We start from the raw sequence: 22,249 nt of genomic DNA on the forward strand, positions 1-22,249 counted from the left end.
GTACTTTTTCCATCATACCATGTTCCCCATCCCTATCTTCATTTGTATTTTGAGTTCCAAAAGTTTGTGTTAACAAGCTTAAGGTTAAAAATCCAACTCAAAGCAACATGTACTTATTAAGCTCTTCCACTATTCACTTGAGGAGAATCTGAACTCCAGTTGCTGGAGCCACTGAAGAGAAATGTTCCCATTTTTCTGTTGCTCAGCCTTGTGCTAAAGTTCCTCTTGTCTCATCGCTCCTTTTGTCTTTTCCCTCATGGGTATGCATTTTTTGGAGAGTGTGTTGAAAGCAGCAAGCTGGCCGTCCTCCCCTAGTGTGAACTGCAGGGGTAGCTGAGGACATTCCTCATTCTCCTTCAGAAGGGGGCCCAGGAACTCTCCAACCAAGGCTGAGCACAAGCAAAGTCTTCCTTTCATTCTTCTTCTTCTATTTTTTTTAAATAAGGGGAGTGCTGTACCTTTAAATTCTGAAAGTGAAATTGGCTCAGATAGGATAGCAGTGAAAGGTCCAGCCCCTAGAAGAGAGAATAGCTTCAGCTTCTCCATCCACAGACACTGCAAAGCAACAGGCAGCCCTGGCTGGACCCTGGGGCAGCCTCCTGGCATCATGGCCACAAAACTCCTGACCCTCTTACTCTTCCTGGCCTTCTACCTGGGCAGCCCAACCACAGTCCGCCGGAAGCTCCTGGTGTTTCTGCTGGATGGCTTTCGCCATGACTACATCAGTGATGATGCTCTGGAATCCTTGCCTGGGTTCAAAGAAATTGTGAGCAGGGGGGTGAAAGTCGATTACTTGACCCCGGATTTTCCCAGCCTTTCCTACCCTAATTATTACTCCCTAATGACAGGTGAGTACTGACCCCCCTCTCCTTGGTGGGGGAGGGCTTGCCTTAGTCCCTCAAATTCTTAACCATCCTTTCTGGGGTCTGCTTTTCAAGTTCCTCATATTTTCAAGTCCCAAATATTTGTTTTGCTCCTTGAGGGGTAGCTGGGGGTTACTTAGTTGAAAGGATGTTCCCAACCCTGATAGTGCCGCCTTCCACTTGAGACTTTGGGGTTCCCTTTGAATTGCAATATTGAGGAAAGGGCCAGTGAGAAATTGGTGAAAATCAGCAGGACTGGGCTTTCTTTGTTGTTTCACAGGTAAGTTCCTTTTAAGGCCTCTGTTGTCCAAATTGGGATTTTTAAAATGACGGAATGGAGGATACTTAATTTCAGAATTTCTCTGACCCAACTTGAAGCCAGTTGCTGGCTGACCTGTCATAATCTTCACTTGTTTGCTAGAGTGTGAGGTTTTAAGAGGTACACCCAGGACTCCTTAGATAGCAGAAGTACTCTCGAATAACTAAAGTAAAATTTTTGCCTAATGGCCTTTCATCTCCCGATTGACCTTGTTATGAAAGAGAAAAAGCATCGTGTAATTCGGATTTCTACTTTTGCCATTTCCTGCCACAAAGCACATTGGGACTAAAAGATGCCCCTGTTTGGGAAAGCTGATTTGCTTGGAGAAGCTGCCTATAGGTTGGACTTTCTCCTGAAGAGACTAGGGCATTTCCTGACCTCTGGCCAGGTAGTATCCCAAGAGATTTTTTCTCTACGCATTAGAACCAGAGGCATTCTGGGATTAGAACCTAGGCTTCTCCTGGATTTCTGACTGGCCTTTATGGCAACCTTTGTAACCAGTGCATCATTTTTCATAGTGTGACATATTCCTGTTTTTACTTCATATATGTGAGTTTATAAGTCTAAAATTCAAGAGGCTGTTCTTTTTCCTCTTGAGTAATTCATGCTAATTTTTGTAGGAGTTAAGTGGTTTTTAGAATTTAGACCAATATCTGTACCTTCCCCTCCAGAATCCCCAAAAGGACCATGTCTGGTAAAGAAATTAGTGCCTAAGTCAGGGTCTTTGCATAGTGGGAAGACAGTGAAGGGTGTTGACTGATTGATTGGCTAGTCATGGTGGGGTGAGAGCCCTCATTCATCTTAACGTCCTCCTCAGAGGAGTAGTGACCACACTTATGTGCTCAGGAAAATTGGTACAGCTTATAGGTCTGCACATGGGATCATAGATTTATAACTGGAAGGGACCTTAGAGATCACTAAATTCAAGCTCCCCCACCCCAATTATAACTATGAAGGAACTAATGTCCAATGACACCAAAGTGACCTACTTGCTCAGGAAGTTTACACAGGTGAAGGAAAGAAAGAAATAAACATTTATATATCACCTACTATGTGCGAGGCACTTGTGCTAAGTGCTTTTTATACATTTTATCTCATTTGATGCTTACAATAACTTTGCAATGTAAATGCTGTTATTATCCCAATTTTACACATGGGGAAACAGAGGCAGAAGCCAGGTGATTTGTCCAGGGTCACAGCTAATAAGTGTATGAGGACAATTTGCACACCTGATTCTGAGCCCAGCTAACTTTAATGATAGCTAACAGTGAAATAAGCACTTTAAGGTATGCAAAGCTATACACACACACACATATAAATAATTTGCATATAATAGTAAGAAGGATGATAACTAGCATCTATATAAAGCATTAGGGTTTGCAAAAATATATTTTCTCCAGATTCAGGTATCACTGAATCCAGGTCGGGGGTTCAATCCACTGTAACACCTCATTGCCTTTATTACCTCATTTTATTCTTCCAACAATTCTGCTAAGGAGGTGCTTTATTATTTCCATTTTACAGATGAGGAAACAGGCTGAGTGGGTTAAGTGACTCGCTCAGGGCCACATACCTAGCGAGTATCTGAGGCAGGATTTCAACCCAGGTCTTCCAGACTCCAGTAGGTTCCAGTTCTCTAACCACTATTCCAAGTTTGTTTCTCAAAGGCTTGCAGAGAGTGTAGTAGAAAGAGGATTATTGGGCTTGGAGTCTGTGGACCTGTACAGGTTCACATTCCCACTTGATCATTTACTACCTATATGGTTTTGGGCATATTGCTTTCAGAGCCTCAGTTTCCTCATCTGTAAAATGAGGGAGTTGGAGTAGTTCTTTGGCTTCTAAAGTACTTCACAACTATAAATCTATGATCCCTTGAACTTACAAACAGCATGCTATGGAGAGCAAAGCCAGAAACGAAGGGATTCCTTCATGAGCAGTGATTCTTTGACTGACTGATGCACTTTGCCTCTCGCCTAACAAACGAGATTTCTAAGATAACATGCTAACAAGTCTCTCCTCTTTTCCTTAAATGCAATCAATTGACACATTCATAAGCCTACACAATACCTTGCCTCAAAGTCCATTCACCAGTTTTTCAGGGACCAACAGCCACTGCTGTATGTGTGCCACAAGCCTGGTCTCAGTTCTCTGCCCAGAGAGTTTCACAAAATACAAGACACCCTCACTCCTCTCTCGGCAGGCATCCGGTGCCCAGCCTGGAGAGAGACTCACTCGTGGCCACGTGCAGGGCTCTTAATCCAAATGAAAACTAAACAAACCCCATTCGAGCAAGGGAGCCCCCAATAAAGAGATAAAGAAGTGTTAAGAAAAAAAAAGCCCTACAAAGAAACCAAGTCTGTGACATTATCCTTTGTTTCCCGGCTCTCGTTCCTAAAGTTGGCAGGAGCGGCGAGCCATACAAAGCCCCTCTGTCACGCAGGGACAGTCCTGCTTGGCATGGCCTGCTTTAGCGGGTCCCATAGTGTGCCAAGGATCTTTGGATGGGTAGACGGGCTAGTTTCCCTGAAAGTCGGATGTAGATTTCTCTCCAGCTTCCAAACTGAGCCTACATCACAAAAGCCAATACCATTTTGACCCAGAAAATAGAGAAGCAGAATTATGGTTGTAGAGAGGAAACCCCGTGGGTCTGAGATGCAGCTCAACCCAAAGAAGTGACTCAAATGAAAGAAGATTGATCACAATTCTCCTTTCCTTTATTCTCCTACACTAAAGCTAGATACCAATACTAGTAGAAAGACCATTGTCTCTAGAGAGATCATAGAATTTAGAGCTAGAAGGGACTTTTGACACCATCCGGTCCAACCCCCTTCATTTTTGCAGATGAGGAAACTGAGGCACAGAAACGTAACGTCATTGGCCCAAGATGACCTAGCTGATTGCTAGTCAGGGTTTGAACCTAGGTCTTTGACTCTAAGCCCAGTGCCCTCTTCTCCATGCCATGTAGAAAGCCTGGGTTCCAATCCAGCTTCGTCACCATGGGCAAGTCACTTAACCTTTCTAGATCTCAGTTTCCTCATCTGTAAAAGGAAAAGATTGAGTTAGATGGCCTCTGAGGCCCCCTGTGATCTTATCACTGCACAATCCTTGTTTGGAAGACCCTGTCCATACTTATGTTTCATACTTTGTTTTTATATATGTTTATATATGCAAATATACATATATACATATATGCATATGTATGTATATACATACACACACACATATATATGTATATCTATATACACACACACACACAAACACACGTTTTGTACTTTTGAGTCTGATGCCTTTCCTTAGTACAGGCAAACTTGGCTAGGTTAATCTCAGGGGGCTCTTAATCCAAATGAAAAGTAAACCCCCATTCTAGCGAGGGAGCTCCCAATAAAGAGATAAAGAAGTGTTAAGAAAAAAAAAAGCCCCACAAAGAAACTGGTCCACCAAGTGAACATTGCCCTTCTATGCTGTTCAGGCAGTGGTCCCCAGGATCATCATGGCTGAATTGATATCATTTCCCTTAAGTATATTCTCTGGTTCTGCCGTCTGCAATTTTAAAGAGTTTTTTCTTGCACAAGAAAAAAAACCCCAACACTTGGGAGTGGTACTTGAGCATATGGTTTGAGCATTTGGTGAATGTTTTATGAACCAATGAAAGACTTGCCCCAGACCCCTTTAGGTACCAAATGAAACTCCACTCTCGGACACCCCAGCACTTAGTCAGAGAGGGTGTGACCCCAGGTGACTATTGGCCCAAGAAGACTATGAAATCTTTACTGCTCCTTCTCTCTTTACTAATCCTTAGGGAGACAGTGTGCCACGGGGGAAAGTGGATTGAGCTGTGAGTCAGAACACCTAGATTTTCACCAAAGCACTTATACTATACTACTTATACTAATTATTTGGGTAAACCTCTTTGGGCCTAAATTTCCTGATCTGCAAAAAGGGGCGGGAGGTAGGGGAGGAGGGTTGTACAGGGCTATACCTAGATGCAGTGTGGTTCGGCAGATAGAGCGCAGGACCTGGAGTCGGGAAGACCTAAATTCAATCCTAGCTGTGGGACTTTAGGCAAGTCATTTAATCTTATTCTGCCTCAGTTTTCTCTTCTATAAAATGGGGACAATAATAACGCCTGCCTCTCATGGTTCTTGTGAGAGTAAAATGAGTTAATATTTGTGAAGTGAGAACTTTGTAAAGTTTTATAAAGTAAGTGAACTTTTGTAAAGTAAGAACTGCAAACCTTAAAGAATTCTATCAATGCTAACTGCTATTGTTGTTACAAATAATAAATAAATAATACTGGCTTCAAACCCTGCTTCTGACACAATGGATATGTGACCATTGGCAATTCATTTAGCTTTTTGGATTCTCAGTCTTCTCATCTGTAAAATGGGGATAAGAACCATGGTACCTATTTTATAGGATTGGGAGGGTTAAGCTAGGTTGTGATTCAGTGACATTGTATTCCTCATAGCAGACACTCTATCTCCTGGCTCCAGACATTTTCATTGGCTGTCCCCTATGCCTGGAACTCTCTCCCTCATCGTTTGCTCCTTCCCTGACTTCCTTCAAGCCTCAGCTAAAAGCCTGCCTTCTGCATGAAGACTTTGCTGATCGAGCTTAATGTGAGCCTAATCCCCCTTAGCAACCTTCTCTGTTGATTTTCTCCTTTTATCTGTCTGTGGGGCAGCTAAGTGGCACAGTGGATAGCACTGGACTTGGAGTCAGGAAGCCTCATCTTCCTGATTCTCAAGGCACTTACGAGCTGTGTGACCCTGGGCAAGTCACTTAACCATGTTCGCCTCCTTTTCTTTATCTGTAAAATGAGCTAGAGGAGGAAATGGCAAACTACTCCAGTATCTTTGAGAAGAAAACCCCAAATGGGGTCACGGAGAGTCAGACACAACTGAAATGAGATTCTGTCTGTATCTTTTTTGTACGTGGTTTTTCGCATGTTGTCCCTCCCATCAGACTGTGATCCTTGAGAGCAGAGAATGTCTTTTGCCTTTCTTTGTATCCCCAGAACTTAACACAGTGCCTGGTATGTAGTAGGTGCTTAATAAATGCTTGTTGTTGTTAAATGACAGCTGTTATTATCTAGTGTCTTTTCTAGCTCTAGATTCACCTTTTCATATTTTGTGAGATTTCACAAAATCGTAGATGACTTCACTTTAACAGTCTTCCTTCAAAACATTTTTATCTCCCTACCTCCTGAGCAGTCCATTTCACTTGTGGATAACACTGACTTGTAAGAAAATTTTCCTAATATGGAGCCAAAATCTTCCTCCCTGATACTTTTCACCTATTGTTTCTAGTCCTTCCCTGAAGGGTGAAGCAAAACAAGCCTAATCTCTCTCCCACATGATAGCAGTTCAAATACTTGAAAAGAAATCTCTGTCTGGGGAACGTGTGTTGTAGACATTTGAGGAATGGGAGAGACCTTGTTCTCTGGGGTGGTCGGAGAAATCAGCATCCAGGTGGTGGGATCCGAGCTGGAACACAGGTGTGTAAATGCACCAATCCTGTATTTTAGCAGGCAGCACGGGTGATGAAGAGGTCATTGGACTTTCGTCAGGAGACCAAATTCCTATCCCAGCTCATGAGCTGTTGACCACCAGTGAATAATCCTTCGGAGTCACAATTTCCTAGTTTATAAAAATACTGCAAGGTCCTTGCCTTATTTCCCTTCGCAGGGAAAGTGCTTGGCAATCCTTACAACTCAATTAAAATGGGAATTCTTTGCTTCTGCTGAGCACCTTCCAAACAACAGGTAACTCACTCTGTGTCACTGACATGTTCCTTAAGATACGTGGGTAAATCAAATGTGTGTCAATTGAAGTGTCTTCCAGGCATTGGAGGAGAAGTTTCCCGTTAAAAGGAACATTCGTGAATTCTTCTATAAGGCAAAGTCATAGGAGAATAGATTGAAAACTGGAAGTGGCCTACAAGTCCAGTGTCTTCCTTTTAGAGGTGAGGGAACTGAGGCACACGGTGTTAAATGACTTGTCCATGGTCACACAGCTACTAAGTGTCTGAGCTAGTCTCTTCCAATACATTGTAACACTGTTCACATCCTCCGATTATCATGAAGGTACATGAAGATCTGTACAAGCAGCCATCTTTTATCAGCACTAAGGGGGAAGGGGTACAGAAGGGATTACTATATGCCAAGCTCTTTTTTCAAGTATTATCTGATTTGATTCTCACAACAACCCTGTGAGATAGGTGCTGTAAATATTTTCGTTTTGCATTTCAAGAAACTGAGGCAAACAGGTCAAGTGACTTGCCCTTGCTCAGGGTCATATAATGATAATGATAATAATAATAATAATAACTAACATTTATGCATGGGCAGTTAGATGGCAAAGTGGATAGAGTGCCAGGCCTGGAGTCAGGAAGACTCTTCTTTCTGAGTTCAAATCTGGCCTCAGAAACTTACTAGCTGTGTGACCTTGGGCAAGTCATCGCACTCTGCCTCAGTTTCCTCATCTGTAAAATGAGCTGGAGAAGGAAATGGCAAACCACTCCAGTATCTTTGCCAATAAAACCCTAAATAGGGTCTTGAAAAGTCAGACATGACTGAATCGACTAAATAACAACATTTATATAGCATTTACTATGAGCCAGGCACTGTGCTAGGTGCTTTACATTTATTATTTCATTTGATCCTCACAACAACCCTGGGAGGTAGGTGCTATTATTACCCCCATTTTACAGATGAGAAACTGGAGGCAAACAGAGGTAAAGTAACTTGCCCAGATAGCAAGTGTCTGAGGCTAGATTTGAACTCAGTCTTTCTGACTCCAGTACGGGTGCTCTATCCACTGCACCACCCAGTGTTCTTTCTAGTCTATACCACATTTCCTCAGAATTTAGTAAATTTAAAATTTGAACACCAAATTAGTTTTAAAATGAAATTAAATTTAAATATTAAATAAATTTAAATTTCATTTTAAAATTAAACTAATTTCAAATTTAATTTTAAATTAATTTAATTTTTAAAATTCAAATTTAATTTTAAATTAAAAATAAATTGATTTTTAAATTTAATTAAACATTAAATTACTTTAAAATTTTTACAAGCCAAATTAATTTTTATTTTAAATTTTTAAATGAAATGAATTTTAAATTTTAATTAAATTTAATTTAATTAAAAAAATTAAAATTTAACATTTCAAAATAAGAAAAAGCAAAAGAAGGCCCAGAAAAGTTAAGTGCTTTAATCTAGTATTAACAAAAAGTCCGTGGCAAATCAATCCACAATCAAAACTTTATAAAGTACCTACTATGTGCCAGGCACTGCATTAGTAGCTGGGGATACTAGATGACCTCTGCCCTTCTGGAGCTAATTTTCTAATGGGAGGGCCATACGTTCAGGCAATGGAGAAAACACATAAAAGTCGATGAGTGGCAGGAGTCTTGGAGACGAGCACACAAGTAGTTGAGGGGACCAGCAGAGGCCTCATGCCAAAGGAAGTGCTTGAACTAAGGCTTGGAGAGGAAATCCCATGGAAGCAAAGTCCCCAGGAGTCAGAAGCCTGGAGCGTCTCTTCCCCTCTGCTCATGCTGTGAACCCATTAGTGAGCTACTTAGGGATAGGGGCCTCTTCCCTTCCTGTGTGGCCACGGAAGAGAGCTGGGGCCTCTGACAGAGGCTCTGAGGGATCCCCGGGGGCGAGGGGAGGCAGGGAAAAAAAGGCAAGCCTCAGATAATCGATGCCTTATTCATCCTCCACTTAAAATTCCAAACAAACAAACAAACAAACAATGCTTGTCAAATGCTCCCAGCAGTGTGTGTGTCCTAGGAGCCTCTGTTGCCTGTTCCATTCCTGGGAGCTGCATCTTAGAACAACAACAATAACAGTAACTAACGTTTCTATAGCACTCACTGTGTGCCAGGCAAGCACTCCGCTATGTGCTTTACGATTATTTTCTTTTGTGATTCTCACGACAAACCTGAGGGGTGGGTAATAATTAATAATAATAACTAACATTTATGTAGTGCTTACAATGTGCCAGGCACTGTGCTAAGTGCTTTACAATTAATATCCCTTTTAATCCTCACAACAACCCTGTGAGACGGGTAATAATAATAATGACAGGAACAATAATAATAATTAACATTTATATTTTAATGCTTACTATGTGCCAGGCCCTATGCTAAGTGCCTTACAATTATTTTCTCTTGTAATCCTCATTCACAACAAACTTAGGAGATAGAGTAGTAATTAATAATAACTAATATTTATATAGGGCTTACTATGTGCAAGGCATTGTGTTAAGCGCTTTAAAATTATTATCTCATTTTCTCCTTACAAAAACCCTGGGAGGTAGATGCTACTATTATCCAAATTTTATAGATGAGGAAACTGAGGCAAACAGTAGTTGAGGCCAGATTTGAATTCAGGTCTTCCTGACTCCATGTACCTAGCCACATATAAAGGAAACCCTTACTTCCTATGTACCAAAGTGTTCATAGGATAACTTTTTGGAACTGGAGTCAGAGTGGGTGCCCATTGATCAGAGAATGGGTGATCAGATTGTGTTATTTGAATGGGATGGCTAAGCAGGGGCAAACATGAGAAACTCAGAGACACGTGAGATTTGCATGACCTGATGCAGAGTCCAGTAAGCAAAAACAAGGGAACGCTTACTAGAATCATGTAAATTTAGAGAACACTTAATGGAAGCCAGATCCAGAGTCCTGGTAATGACCAGTCTTAATGCTGGAGAATAGGATTTGCAGTCATCGGGCTGGGGTTCAAACATAGTCTGTGACTTACTGCCCGTTTATTGACTATGATCTCGGACAAGTCACTTACTGCTTCTGGACCTCATTAGCCTCCTCCACAATAAAGTGAGGTGGTTGGCCTGCATGAACTCTGAGGTCTTTTCTAACTCTAAGCCTGTGATTCTTTCAGCAGGTGATTCTTTTATATTCTGATTCTTTTAGAGGTGGGGGACTACAGGTGCAGAATGTCACCTACATCATCAGATTCAGTTACAAGACTGGTTGGTTTTCCTTAACTTTTAAAGGATGGGGGTTAAGTCCTACGGGAAGGTGTGGATTCAATATCTGGAAATAACTGATTTTTTAAAAAGACTTCTATTAAACTCACTTAAAAACACAAAGCAAATAAAACCAGACCTAACTAGATGTTGAGGTAAACTTACAATCCAGTGAGAGAGATCTGGGTCAACGGTTGATTTTTGGTTTATTCCTTCTTTTCTTTTAAACACACATAAAACACCAATCCCAACTGGTTGCCTTTAAAAGGAAATTAAACCACAAGAAATTTCTGACAGCATCCAGACTCTGGCAACAGCCTCCAACATTAAGTCGCTGCTGAGTTCAGGCTCCATCCCTTTGGTGACTTAATTCAGAACACCGTATGGCTCACCTGCGGTGGCCAGTTGCAAAGGTGGAATCCCAGAAGGCCACGAGACCACTCTACACCCCTTCCCCACTTTGGCCCTTTGAGGTCATAGTTGCCTTTAAACAGGTGTGTAGCAGGTGGAGCAAAGAGTACAGGATGTGAGTGATGGACAGCACAGAGACCTCCTGAAGGGAAGGCCTAGATGTGGATAAATAGGGTCAATCCATAGCCAAAATGGTGAAGCTCTTGAGTTTGCATTCAGAGCCTCCAGCAATCAGCTCACTCCTACCAGCCGTCCACTCCCTTCCTGCCTACCCACTCACCCAAGCACGGTCTGTGGGCCTTTTGCTTTTCTAATTGAACTCAATAGAGTGGAAAGATATTAGTTCAAATCCCAGTTTAGTCACTTACTATATGCATGACTGGGCAAGTCACTTAATCTCTGTCTCTCTGTCTATCTCTTTCTGTCTCTGTCTCCCTGTCTTTCTCTCCGTTTCTCTCTCTCTCTCTGTGTCTTTCTCTCTCTGGTGTGTCTCTCTCTGTCTCTCTCCGTCTTCCCCCCCCAATTCCCACCTCTATAGCTCTAAATTTATACTATTGTGAATAGTTATTAAACCTTTATTTAGAGACAGTCAAGTGGTGCAATGGATAGAGTCTGGAGTCAGGAAGCTGTCATTCAGTTGTTCAGACGTGTCAGATCCTTCATGATCCTATGAACCACAGCACATCAATGCTGTCCATGGGGTTTTCTCGGCAACAATACGGGAGTGGTTTGCCATTTCTTTTCCCAGTGGATTAAGGCAAGCAGAGGTTAAATGGTTTGTCCAGGGTCACACAGCTAGTAAGTGTCTGAGGCCAGAGTCAGGAGTCAGGAAGACCCGAGTTCAAATCTTCCCTTAGAAACTTACAAGATGTGTGATCCTGAATGAGTCACTTAGCCTCTGTCTGCCCCAGTTTCCTCAAATGGAAAATGGGGATACTAATAAAACCTACCTCCTAGGGTTATTGTGAAGATAAAATTGGATTATAGTTGTAAAGTGCTTAGCATAGTGATTGGTATAGACTTATTAATAAATACTTATTTCCTTCCTTTTTCCTTCCTCCCTTCCTTCTTTTCTCCTTCACTCCTTTCCTTCCTTCCTTCTTTCTTTTTTTTTCTCCCTCCCTTCCTGCCTTTTTCCCTTCTTTCATCTTTTACCCTCCCTCCTTGCTTCTTTTTTCTCTTCCTTCCCTCCTTCCTTCCTTGCTTCCTTCATTCTTTCCTCCCTCCCTTTCTTTTTTCCTTCCTTCCTTCCTCCCTTCCTCTCTCCCTCCCTCCCTTCCTTTCTTTACCCTATGCCTGAGACATAGTTAGTACTTTATAAATACATGCTGATTGGCTGAAGACAAGATGTGGTAGTGGTGTTGATGGTAGAAGTGGTGGTGGTTCACCATCTTTCCAGTCAGTATTAATATTATTATGTCATTGTAGTAGGGATAGTAACACATGCTTAGAAGGAGGCAGAATGGCAAATCTGGAATTGGGAGACTTGGATAAAAATTCTGACTCTGCTACCTGTGACCCTGGGGAAGAAATCCTAAAATGTCTGGTCCTTGGTTTTCTCATCTGTAAAAAGGAGACAATTCAAATGTTGAAAATTGTTTTTACATGTAATTGGGAAAAAATTAAAATATTTAAAGCGAAAGGTGAGGCAATTGTAGTTTTAGCTATTAATTTATGATTACTATCATCCCACATGGCATTTGTAGGCTTACTGATAAGAGCAGTGAGGCATAGGGGAAGGAGAGCCATACACAGAGCCAGCAGAGCCTTGGGTTCTACTCCTTCCTCCTGCACTTACTGTCTCAGAGCCCATAGACAAGTCATTGAACCTTTGTAAGTCTCAGTTTCCTCATTTGCAAAAACTAGATCATTGAACTTTTAGTTCTAAGTGTATGATTTTTATCATCCCATATATCTTTTGAAGCTTTATGCATGACCAGAGAGATGTGGTGGAAACAATGCTGGTTTGAATCTGATCTCCACTATGTATTTGTTCTGTGTCCATTAGTCATTGAATATCCTTGAGTCTTGATTTCCCCATCTGCAAAATGGGGATAATAAAACCTGAAGTACCTATACCTCCCAGAGCTATTGTGAGAATAGAATGAGGTAAAGTGCAGAACATATGACACTATATGCAGAGTGATTACTTTGGGATGGTAAACATGCTCCAGATCAATATTTGCTCATTCATTTATTTAATAACCACTTATTAAGCCCCTGCTGTCTCAGGCACTAAGCTAAGCACTAGAAATATAAATGTAGATATGGCAGAGACCTGTGTCTATGGAGTTTACAACCTAAAGAGAGAACTGGCGAATTTATGGATACTTATGATAGAAGAGGTGAAATTAGTGCCAGTGAGAGCTGTTCAGGGAAAGTGTGGTAAGAAATGTCAGGAGCATGAGCTCACTTGCATTTGGAAGGGTCAAGGAAGGATTATAGACTTGTAATCAAGCCTCTCATTTTCTATATGAGGAAATACCCAAAAAAGTCAAGTGGTTTGTCCTGGGATACACAGTAATGTCTGAGGCAGGATTAGAAACTGTATCTCCATGATACTGAGTCCAGCACGCTATCCTCTACACCATGGTGGTACAGACTTTGAACAATAAACAACAAATCCCAAATAACAACATTTATCATTGATACGATAACAAACTGAGTGGTGCAATTAATGACAATAATGAGCAAGCCAAATCTTGTTAATACTCCTTAATCTGAGAATGAAACAACTTTTACTGTCTGGACCCCAGGACCATTAACTCCTCAAGGTCACTTACAGCCTGGACTCTATCCCCTGGACTCTTCCCCCAGAATTCCCTGAAATGACCTTTAGTACTTGTTATGTTCCTGTATTCCCTGAATTCCCTCTCTTACTTGTCGTGTCGCTATAGGCGGGGCTTACTCTCTGAGACTCTCATCTTTTCCTTAACTAGCTGTCCTTAAAACTCTGTCAGGGCGGCTAGGTGGAACAGTATAGAGTGTTGGATTTGGAGTTAGCCAGGCGATCAATAAACATTTGTATCAGGCACTATGCTAAGTCCAGAAGACATGAAGTGAATACTGCCTCAGACACTTACTAGCTGTGTTACCCTGGGCTAGTCACTTAACTGCTGTCTGCCTCCATTTCTTCCTCTGTAAAAATGAGGATAGTAGCACGTACCTCCCAGGGTTGTTGTGAGGACCACATGAAATAATGAATTGTAATGCTCTTTACAAACCTAGAAGTGCTTATATAAATGCTGGCTGTTGTTATGGTCACAGACCCTAAACGACCCATCCAGCCAGCCGGGATTGTTTTATAGACGAGGCAAAGAAGGTTAGAGGGCTGAAGCAACTGACTTATGATCACATAGGCAGTAAATGACTAAGACCTGAACCCAAGGTCCCTCACACCAGAGCCAGTGTTCTTCCTATTGCACCACACTGCCTTTCTAAGGAAGATGCCATGGAGGAGCTGGCTACTTGTCACAATTAACTCTTATTTGGGCTTCTGATAACAGAAATAGTGAGCAGACTCCCCTTCAAAGCATTGATTAGGACCATTGATTATCATCTATCTATCTACCTATCTATCTATCTATCTACCTATCTATCAACCTATCTACCTATCTGTGTTTAACATGTGCTTATCATCTCTTTCTATCTTAACTGACGCCTATCTATCTTTGATTATTAGTGTCTGCCTATCTATCATCTTCTATCTTTGTTTAGCAATGTATGTTATCTCTCTCTATCATTTATCTTTGTTTATTAATGTCTGCCTGCCTATCAGTCTCTTTATCATCTATATTTATTAATGTCCAGTAATCTATCAACTGTCTTTTTATTGGTCATCTATCTTTATTAATGTCTTCCCCTCTATCACCTATCTTTATTAATGTTTGCCTATCTATCCATCCCTCTATCGATCATCTATCTTAGCTAACTACTGCTTTGAAACCTGGCAAAACACTTTACACATATTATCTCTTTGGATCCTCCCAACAATCCTGTGAGGTAGATTCTGTTTTGTATCCATGCTATTCATATGTGTCTATGCATTACGTAGGGACAGAGATTAGACCTATCATTTCATTAGTAGAGTGAATCCCGGGTAAAGAAACTCCCTCTACCAATGCAGATCTGCACATGCTCTGCAAATTAACATCTTAGAGGGTTAGCCAGAGGACTGAGAGGCTGATTTGTCCAGGGGTACACAGTGAGGATATATCAGAAGTGAACCTCCAAGGCAGTCTTTCTATCACACACACACACACACACACACACACACACACACAAATCTGCCATTCACATGGAGTGGAAAGGAAACTGATTTTGTAGTATTATAAAGTTGGTGGCCTTCCATTCAAACAGACAGATGTTCTCTGAGATGGAAGAATTCCTGAGCAGAATTTCTGCATATCATTCCCTGGCCCCTGCCTTGTCTGTTTCTGGAGAGGCATTTAGTTTTGTATCAGCTGGGTTCAAGGCCACTCATCACAGAGGCCAGTGATTACTGGCTGGATGGCCTCTCCTGGCCTCCATGGGGCTGAATTCCTGTTTTTTTTTCTTTTTTATAGAGTCTATGGTAAATCTGAAGCTTTGCTTAATGTTGTTCCATAGTCTCTATAGAAGATCTTTATTTGAGCATTACGAGACAATGAGTGAATTGCCTATTGGAGGTCTTGACCAATAGTGTAGGAATGGGAGTGGGTGGGTCAGTGTCAATGCCTAATTGGAATTTTTCCATTATCCAAATTGAATATTTGACTGTTACAAGCACCACCCACAGCAGAATATGCCTGATAAGTGCTGACTACATCTCAGACCTACCAACACATTCCAGAATTTGCTTATTCTGTACACACATCAGAATAGATGAACAAAAATTATAACAGCTCACATTTATATAGTGTTTTAAGGTTCACAAAGTGCTTTACAAATTTCTTCTCATTTGATCCTCACAATAATCCTGGGAGGTAGGTGCTATTTTTATCTCTGTTTTACAGTTGAGAAAACTGAGATTAAATGACTTGCCCAGGGTCACACAACCAGTAAATATCTAAGGCAAGATTTGAACTCAGGTCTATTTGACTCTAGGCTCAGCCCTCTATTCCCAGTACTGCCACTGCTTCCAATGTAACGATCAGTTCCTCTACTCCCCCCAAACCCCACTTCAGTTTTAGGTAGGACAGAATGAGTTGCACAAGATAATCAGTCATGGATGACTCACATTGTAGGCTACTTTATATTATTCATTGTCCTCTGAATTCTTCAAATTCATTATTTCTTATGGAATACTAGGATTCCATTATGTTCATATTGTATGAACGTTCATATTATATTACATACATATATATAAATATATTACATTCATATCAAATAGTTATTGACTTTTCTCTAATAATTCTGCATTATTTTACTGAACAGTTGGGATTGTTCTCAGTTCAACCAACAATGAATGAATGTGCCTGTCTTCACACAGCCCTCACAACAGTAACCAATTAAGGCCTTTATCCTCTTTGTCAATTTGATAGGTCTAAAGTGAAATCTCAGTTATTTTAATTTTTATTTCTCTTATTTTTTTCATGTGGTTGTAGATCATTTACCTTTCTTTTTTTGAAAACTATTCTCATTATCTGGTCACTTATCTATTGGGAAAAGACTATTGACTTTATATATCTGCATTAATTCCTCATATATGTAGGCTATTTGACTTTTGTGAGAGAAATTTGATGCAAAATCTTCTCCACTCAACAGATTCTTTTCTTATTCTAGTTGTATTGATTTTGTTTTTGAATTGATTTAGTTTTGTATAATAAAAAAATTTTAGTTTGTCTTTCATGAACTCTCACTTATCTGATTATAAAATCTCTCCTTTTCCCAATAATAAATATGAAAGGTATTTCCTTGTGTTCTCTTCTAATCTTGTTTATAATGGGATATTTCATACTTACATTGTCCATTCATTCATAGCTTATTATGATATATGGCTTAAGATGCTATTCTAAACCCATTTTCTGCCATACACTTTATACATACCTTACCATTTTCTCCCCAGAATTTCTTATTAGACTTTCCTCAGTTATTTGTGTTCTTGTGTCTATCCACATTCTCAGATTTAAAAACCATTTTATTATTTTAGGTCTAATAAGTTATACTTGGCCATTAATATTTGAAGTCCATGAAAATAACCTAATGCAGAAGAAAACCTCATCATATAAATAATGCATGTAAGGATACCTGATCACTGTGGGGAAAAGTAGAAAGATAAGGAACTATTTTATAGAAATAACTTACACTTGCTGCTATGAATGTAGCATTTCAACAGCATTTAATTATTGTAAGAAAAAGTTTGTTTTAAAATTTTTCCTGGAGGATATGGCAACACTCAACTAGTTCTTTCAAACAAAGAGTTTACCTATTTGTTGACTACTTGTCCTTGTATCTGGGTGAATTTTCAGTGGCAGGTCATAGCCAATCAAACAGGAATGAGGGAAGGTAAGTATCTGGGTAGAATTCCCCCATTGCCCAAATTGAATATTTGAATATTACAAGCAGAAAATACCCACCTTCCCCAATCCAATAAATGTGATATTGTTAAGGGTAAAGTATAATGGAGACCAGTAAGTTTGCCTACCCCATATATATAAATAATCTGGCCCTTAGAGAAAAAGAAAGGCTTCAACTAGATATGGAGACTGTGCTCCAAACATCTGAAGCATTTCTATGAAAGCATTAAGGTGGGAGAACATGGGACAAGATCCAGTAATAACTAATAGTCAGATTTTCATGTGGAGTAGAGTAATATATCAATTTCTGATGAAGAGATGGCTCTTCTCCTCACCAAGGCCAACCCCTCTACTCATATCCTTGATCTCATCCCAGCCTGTCTCCTCCAACAGATTGTCATTGCACCAATATCCCCACCCCCATCCCCATTTCTCAAAACTCTCTTTATCTCCTGGCTCATTCCGTGCTACCTATAAACATAATCAGGTCTAAGGCTTTAGTCCCCTAAGCCATTCAAGTCTTGGTGATACCTTTTAAGGAAAAATTAGCTTAACTTGCCTGGGGGCAAGGGTTAGGTTATTGTTCCAACTACAACTTGATAGAACCAAAATATACTTCTGTAATTTCTGTACTTGACTGGTAATTCTTCCCTCCTGGCCAAACACAATTAATCTAATTCTTCTGTGTAAGAGTTCTTTATATGCTTGGAAACAGTTATCACATCCTCATCTAATTATTTCCCTCTATGGAATAAATATGCCAATTTCCTTCAACCAGTCCTCATATAGCTGAAGCTCTTCACCATCCTAGTTGCCCTTATCTGAATTCTCTCTGGTTTGTCAATAACCTTTTTTAAAATATGGTACCCAGACCTGAAAACTGAAGATCTGATCTTGTCCCTCTTTATTCTAGCCACATCCCTCCATCTTGTCCTCAAGGATAGCATAAGAGACAATCTCCCATTTCTATGCCTTTACAATGGCTGTCACACATTCCTGGAATGCACTCGCTCCTCCCTTCTTCCTCATAGAACCTCTCTCTCCTTTAAGGTGGAGCTCCAGGAGCTCCAGCATCTCCCTTATTGAAGACTTTTCTACTCACCCACTTTAGTACTTTCCTTCCCAAACTACTTCGTATTTATTATCTTTATATCTATTCTGTGTGCAGTATACTTAATACTCTCTTGTCTATTTCATTAGTAGTTCCTTGCAAGTAAGGATTAATTGATCTATTGAATTTTTATCCTAGTACACCTAGTATGTAGTAGGCACTGGATAAATGCTTGTTGATTGATTTTTTCTTTCTACCTAATCCATGAGAGTAGCATGACAGGCTTTGTAAAAAAAATTTACTAAAATCTAAGCTATAATTTCATATATATTTGTATATATGTATGTATATAAATATATATGTCTTTTTTGATTCTCACAACAACTTTGTAAAGTAGGTTGATACTATTGTCCTGTTTTACAGATGAGAAAACAGGCTGAGAGTTTAAGCGACTTGTTTACCATTGCATAGGGGCATCTAGATGGCGTCTGGTTGAGTGCCTGGAATCAGGAAGACTCAATCTTCATGAGTTCAAATATGGCCTCAGACACTTGGTAGCTATGTGAGTCTGGGCAAGTTACTTAACTTGGTTTTTCCTTATCTGTAAAATGAGCTGGAGAAGGAAATGGCAAACCACTCCACTGTCTTTGCCAAGAAAACCCCAAATGGCTGCACAAAGAGTCTGACATGACTGAAAACAAATGAACAACAACTACCATTGCGTAGCTCATAAATATCTGCAGGAGTATTTAGAATCATGTCTTCCTGACTCTAAGGCCAACATAATTTCTCCTATGCCACACTGCCTCTCTATTTCTATAGCCTTCCCTTGATCTACAGCTTAAGAAATTTGTCCACAAAAACAAGTGAGTTTAGCTTGATATGGCCTCATCTTTATATCACCACGGTGCCATTTAGCACCACCTTGCCTATCTTATTCTTGTAAAAATTGACTTTTTGAACTTAAATGTAAGATTACATTTGCCTCCAATATATTCTATCTTCTTTGATTTGGCCCAGCTTCCTGACCTATCAGTATGTTTTGGGATCCCAAATTTTTCATTCAACATGCTATCTATCGCTTTCAACTTTGGGTCATTTGCAAATTGAAAAGTCAACTGTTTATACAAGTTATTGATAAATATGTTGAACAGTACAGAGCTACTAGGGCATTCTACTAAGAACTTCTCTCCATGTTGACATTTGCCTATGAATGAACACTCAGTGAGTCTGGGCTTTCAGTCAGTTCTGATTCACTTAATTATGCCAAAATCTAGCCCACATCTTGCCATCTTGTCCTAAAAGGTAATATGAAAGACTCTGTCAATGGCTATTCTAAGATCTAGACAGACCACATCACCAACATTCTCCTAATGTACCAGTCCAGGTACTCTGTCAAGAAAGCTAATAATAGGGGCAGCTAGGTGGCACAGGGGATAGAGCACTGGCCCTGGATTCAGGAGGATCTGAGTTCAAATCCGGCATCAGATTCATGACACTAGCTGTGTGACCCTGGGCAAGTCACTTAACCCCATTGCCTAGCCCCCCCCAAAAAACTAATAATAATAGCTACCTTTTATATAGCACTCACTAGGTGTCAGACACTGCTAAATGATGGGAATGTAAATACAAAAGACAGTCCCCACCTTTAAAGAGCTTATATTCTAATAGGAAAGACAATACAAATAAGCAGGACAGGAAAGGGAGTTATACATCTGAGAAATCACAAGTATAATGAGTGGAATGATAGAGCGGTCCCTAAGATGGTCCTTCTAGAAGCAATGGTATTGGTGATTTAATTCCAGTTCTCAAAGAAAGAGGTAGAGGTTTGAAGATGGATCAGAAGGGCAGAGGAGGAGAAGCAGGAGTTGTAGGGAAGAATATGTCCCCTGTTGAAGATGAGAACACATGTTTGTAGGGAATTCAGAGCTGAGTGACCCAGCTCTTGCCAGGCTCCTTGTGGTCCAGTTTGGAGACTAGAGGTGCAGAAGAAACAGAAGCAGCAATAATTATTCCTGCCAGTCCTGGATCATTCTGAGCTTTTGCACACCTGACACCATTCTTATTATTTTATTTTTAATAGATTTTTATTGATATCTTTTGTTTTTCTATTGTCTGAATGTCTCCCTTTACCCCCTTACCAGAGAGTTCTCCCTGAAGAAAAGAATTTTTTTTAAAAAGACAAAAAAGATTAAAAAAAGAAACAAAATCAATTAATAGATAAAGAAAAAAAAACAAACCTCAAAATATCCTGATGTTATATCCAATGTTTCATATCTATGAACCCTGACTTCTTCAAAGGAACCAGGGGAGGTGTCTTCTCATATTTCTTCTTTGAAACCAAATTTATTCTTTATAATTTTGTTACATTAATTTTTTTGGGGGGGGGGAGACAATTGGGCTGAAGTGACTTGCCCAGGGTCACACAGCTAGTAAATGTCTCAGGCTGGATTTGAACTCAAGTCCTCCTGACTCCAGGGCCAGTGCTTTATTCACTGTGCCACCTAGCTGCCCAGCAACATTCATTTTTTATTATTTTGTGGTGGTTATTCTTTCCCTTGACAGTGGGTATATTGAGCTGATATTCTTATAGAATCATTTAACACTTTTGGATTCATCCAGATATGTGCTGGTAGCTGTTTAACACCCGGCTCTTTGGGGGGAAAATGTGTATGTGATACAAATTTAAGTTTAATCTGCATCATTAACATTTTCTCTGTTACTTTCTTAAGTCTAGACAACCAACAGAATGCTAAATCAAGCCCTGCTTTGTAGCACTTGCTGATTTCCACATTGAAAATTTAATAATTGGCTCTCACTTGTTGGTTCGAACTGGCTCCTGCATGTCCCCGGATTCACTCTTCTCTAACTGTCCTTTACTTCAGTAGAAGCTTTTATTTACTCCATTTCTTGCTCCAATTCAGGCAGCCTGTTCCCCCCTCCCCCACCCCATTCTCCGGGAGCTCATCAGATTGGTGCCAGTCTAAGTGTGGACTCTCAGTCTGCTTTAGCCCTTTTGCAGCTCAGAACTCCTGAACCCAAGTGATCTACCATCCTCATCCTCCTCAGAGTCAAGGATTATAGGTGCATGTCATCACTCCTGGCTACATATCTTTTTAAAAAAGCTAATTTGGTTGATGAGTTTCCCTTTGTGTCTTTGAGAATTTATTCCTTTAAATTCCCTCCTGGGATAACTTCTTGTGTAGAATTTTAGTCTGTGGGAAGCCTATCTCTGAAATCTTTGAAAGCTACCCTCCTCAAAACTAGGGTGTGTGACAGACTATACTTGTTTTTCTCTCCTCAATCACAAGTTCTAAGTCAGAGTGGTCACTTCCCCTCAAACATCCTACAGTTTTCACCCCAGCAACGAATTCTTCCCTTTTGGTGAAAAGAGATGTTTCTTTCCTTGGTTCTTCTCCTTTTGGAAAGATGAAACTATCATTAAGACAAGTTGAGAAATTACTAGTGGTTCTGCTTTGGACAGAGAGAGCATTCCAGCAGATGTCTGGAAATCTCCATCACTACTATATCATGGGTCTGTAACCTGTTTTCCAAATCCCTCAGCTATTTGCTTTCTCAGGAGGTCTGTTTGTTCCTTTCTCACGGTATTTTGCTCCAATGACAATAATGCTCCTCTTTTGCCCCTTCCTGAATCTTGACTCAGATGCTTTTCATCATGCTTTCCCACTCTGATTCTTGAATTTCTTCCTATGAATGTATCTTCTTAACATACACTACCAGTCCATTTTACTCCATCCCTTTCCCTCCCCGTGCCAAACGTTGTCGTTCAGTTTTTTAATCATGTCCAACTCTTCGTTGACCCCATTTGGGGTTTTCTTGGCAAAGATACTGGAGTGGTTTGCCATTTCCTCCTCCAGCTCATTTTACAGATGAGGAAACTGAGGCAAGCAAGGTTAAGTGACTTGCCCAGGGTCACATGGCTAGTAAGCGTCTGAGGCCAGATTTGAACTTGGGAAGATAAGTCTAGCTAACTCCAGGCCTGGTGCTGTGTCCACTTTGACACCTAGCTGCCCAAACATACCCTGCCCTGTTTATTTAACCTGTTCTATGGTGGATCATCTTTCCCTAGAGGTCTTCAAAGCAGA

The 22,249-nt window shown here is 40.4% G+C and overlaps 1 protein-coding gene across 1 annotated transcript in view; it reads left to right on the forward strand.

Annotated features, from left to right (window-relative positions):
- The first annotated feature begins 574 nt into the window (after positions 1-574).
- The window catches only part of ENPP6 (ectonucleotide pyrophosphatase/phosphodiesterase 6), a 169,801-nt gene continuing 148,126 nt past the window's right edge, over positions 575-22,249 (forward strand). The window contains exon 1 of the mRNA XM_027837601.1: positions 575-848. Coding sequence (XP_027693402.1) covers positions 608-848 — 241 coding nt within the window. The 5' untranslated portion in view covers positions 575-607. The remainder of the gene's footprint in view (positions 849-22,249) is intronic.

Source organism: Vombatus ursinus, unplaced genomic scaffold (assembly GCF_900497805.2).
Source record: "Vombatus ursinus unplaced genomic scaffold, bare-nosed wombat genome assembly UNPS02014821.1, whole genome shotgun sequence".
Lineage (NCBI taxonomy): Eukaryota > Metazoa > Chordata > Mammalia > Diprotodontia > Vombatidae > Vombatus > Vombatus ursinus.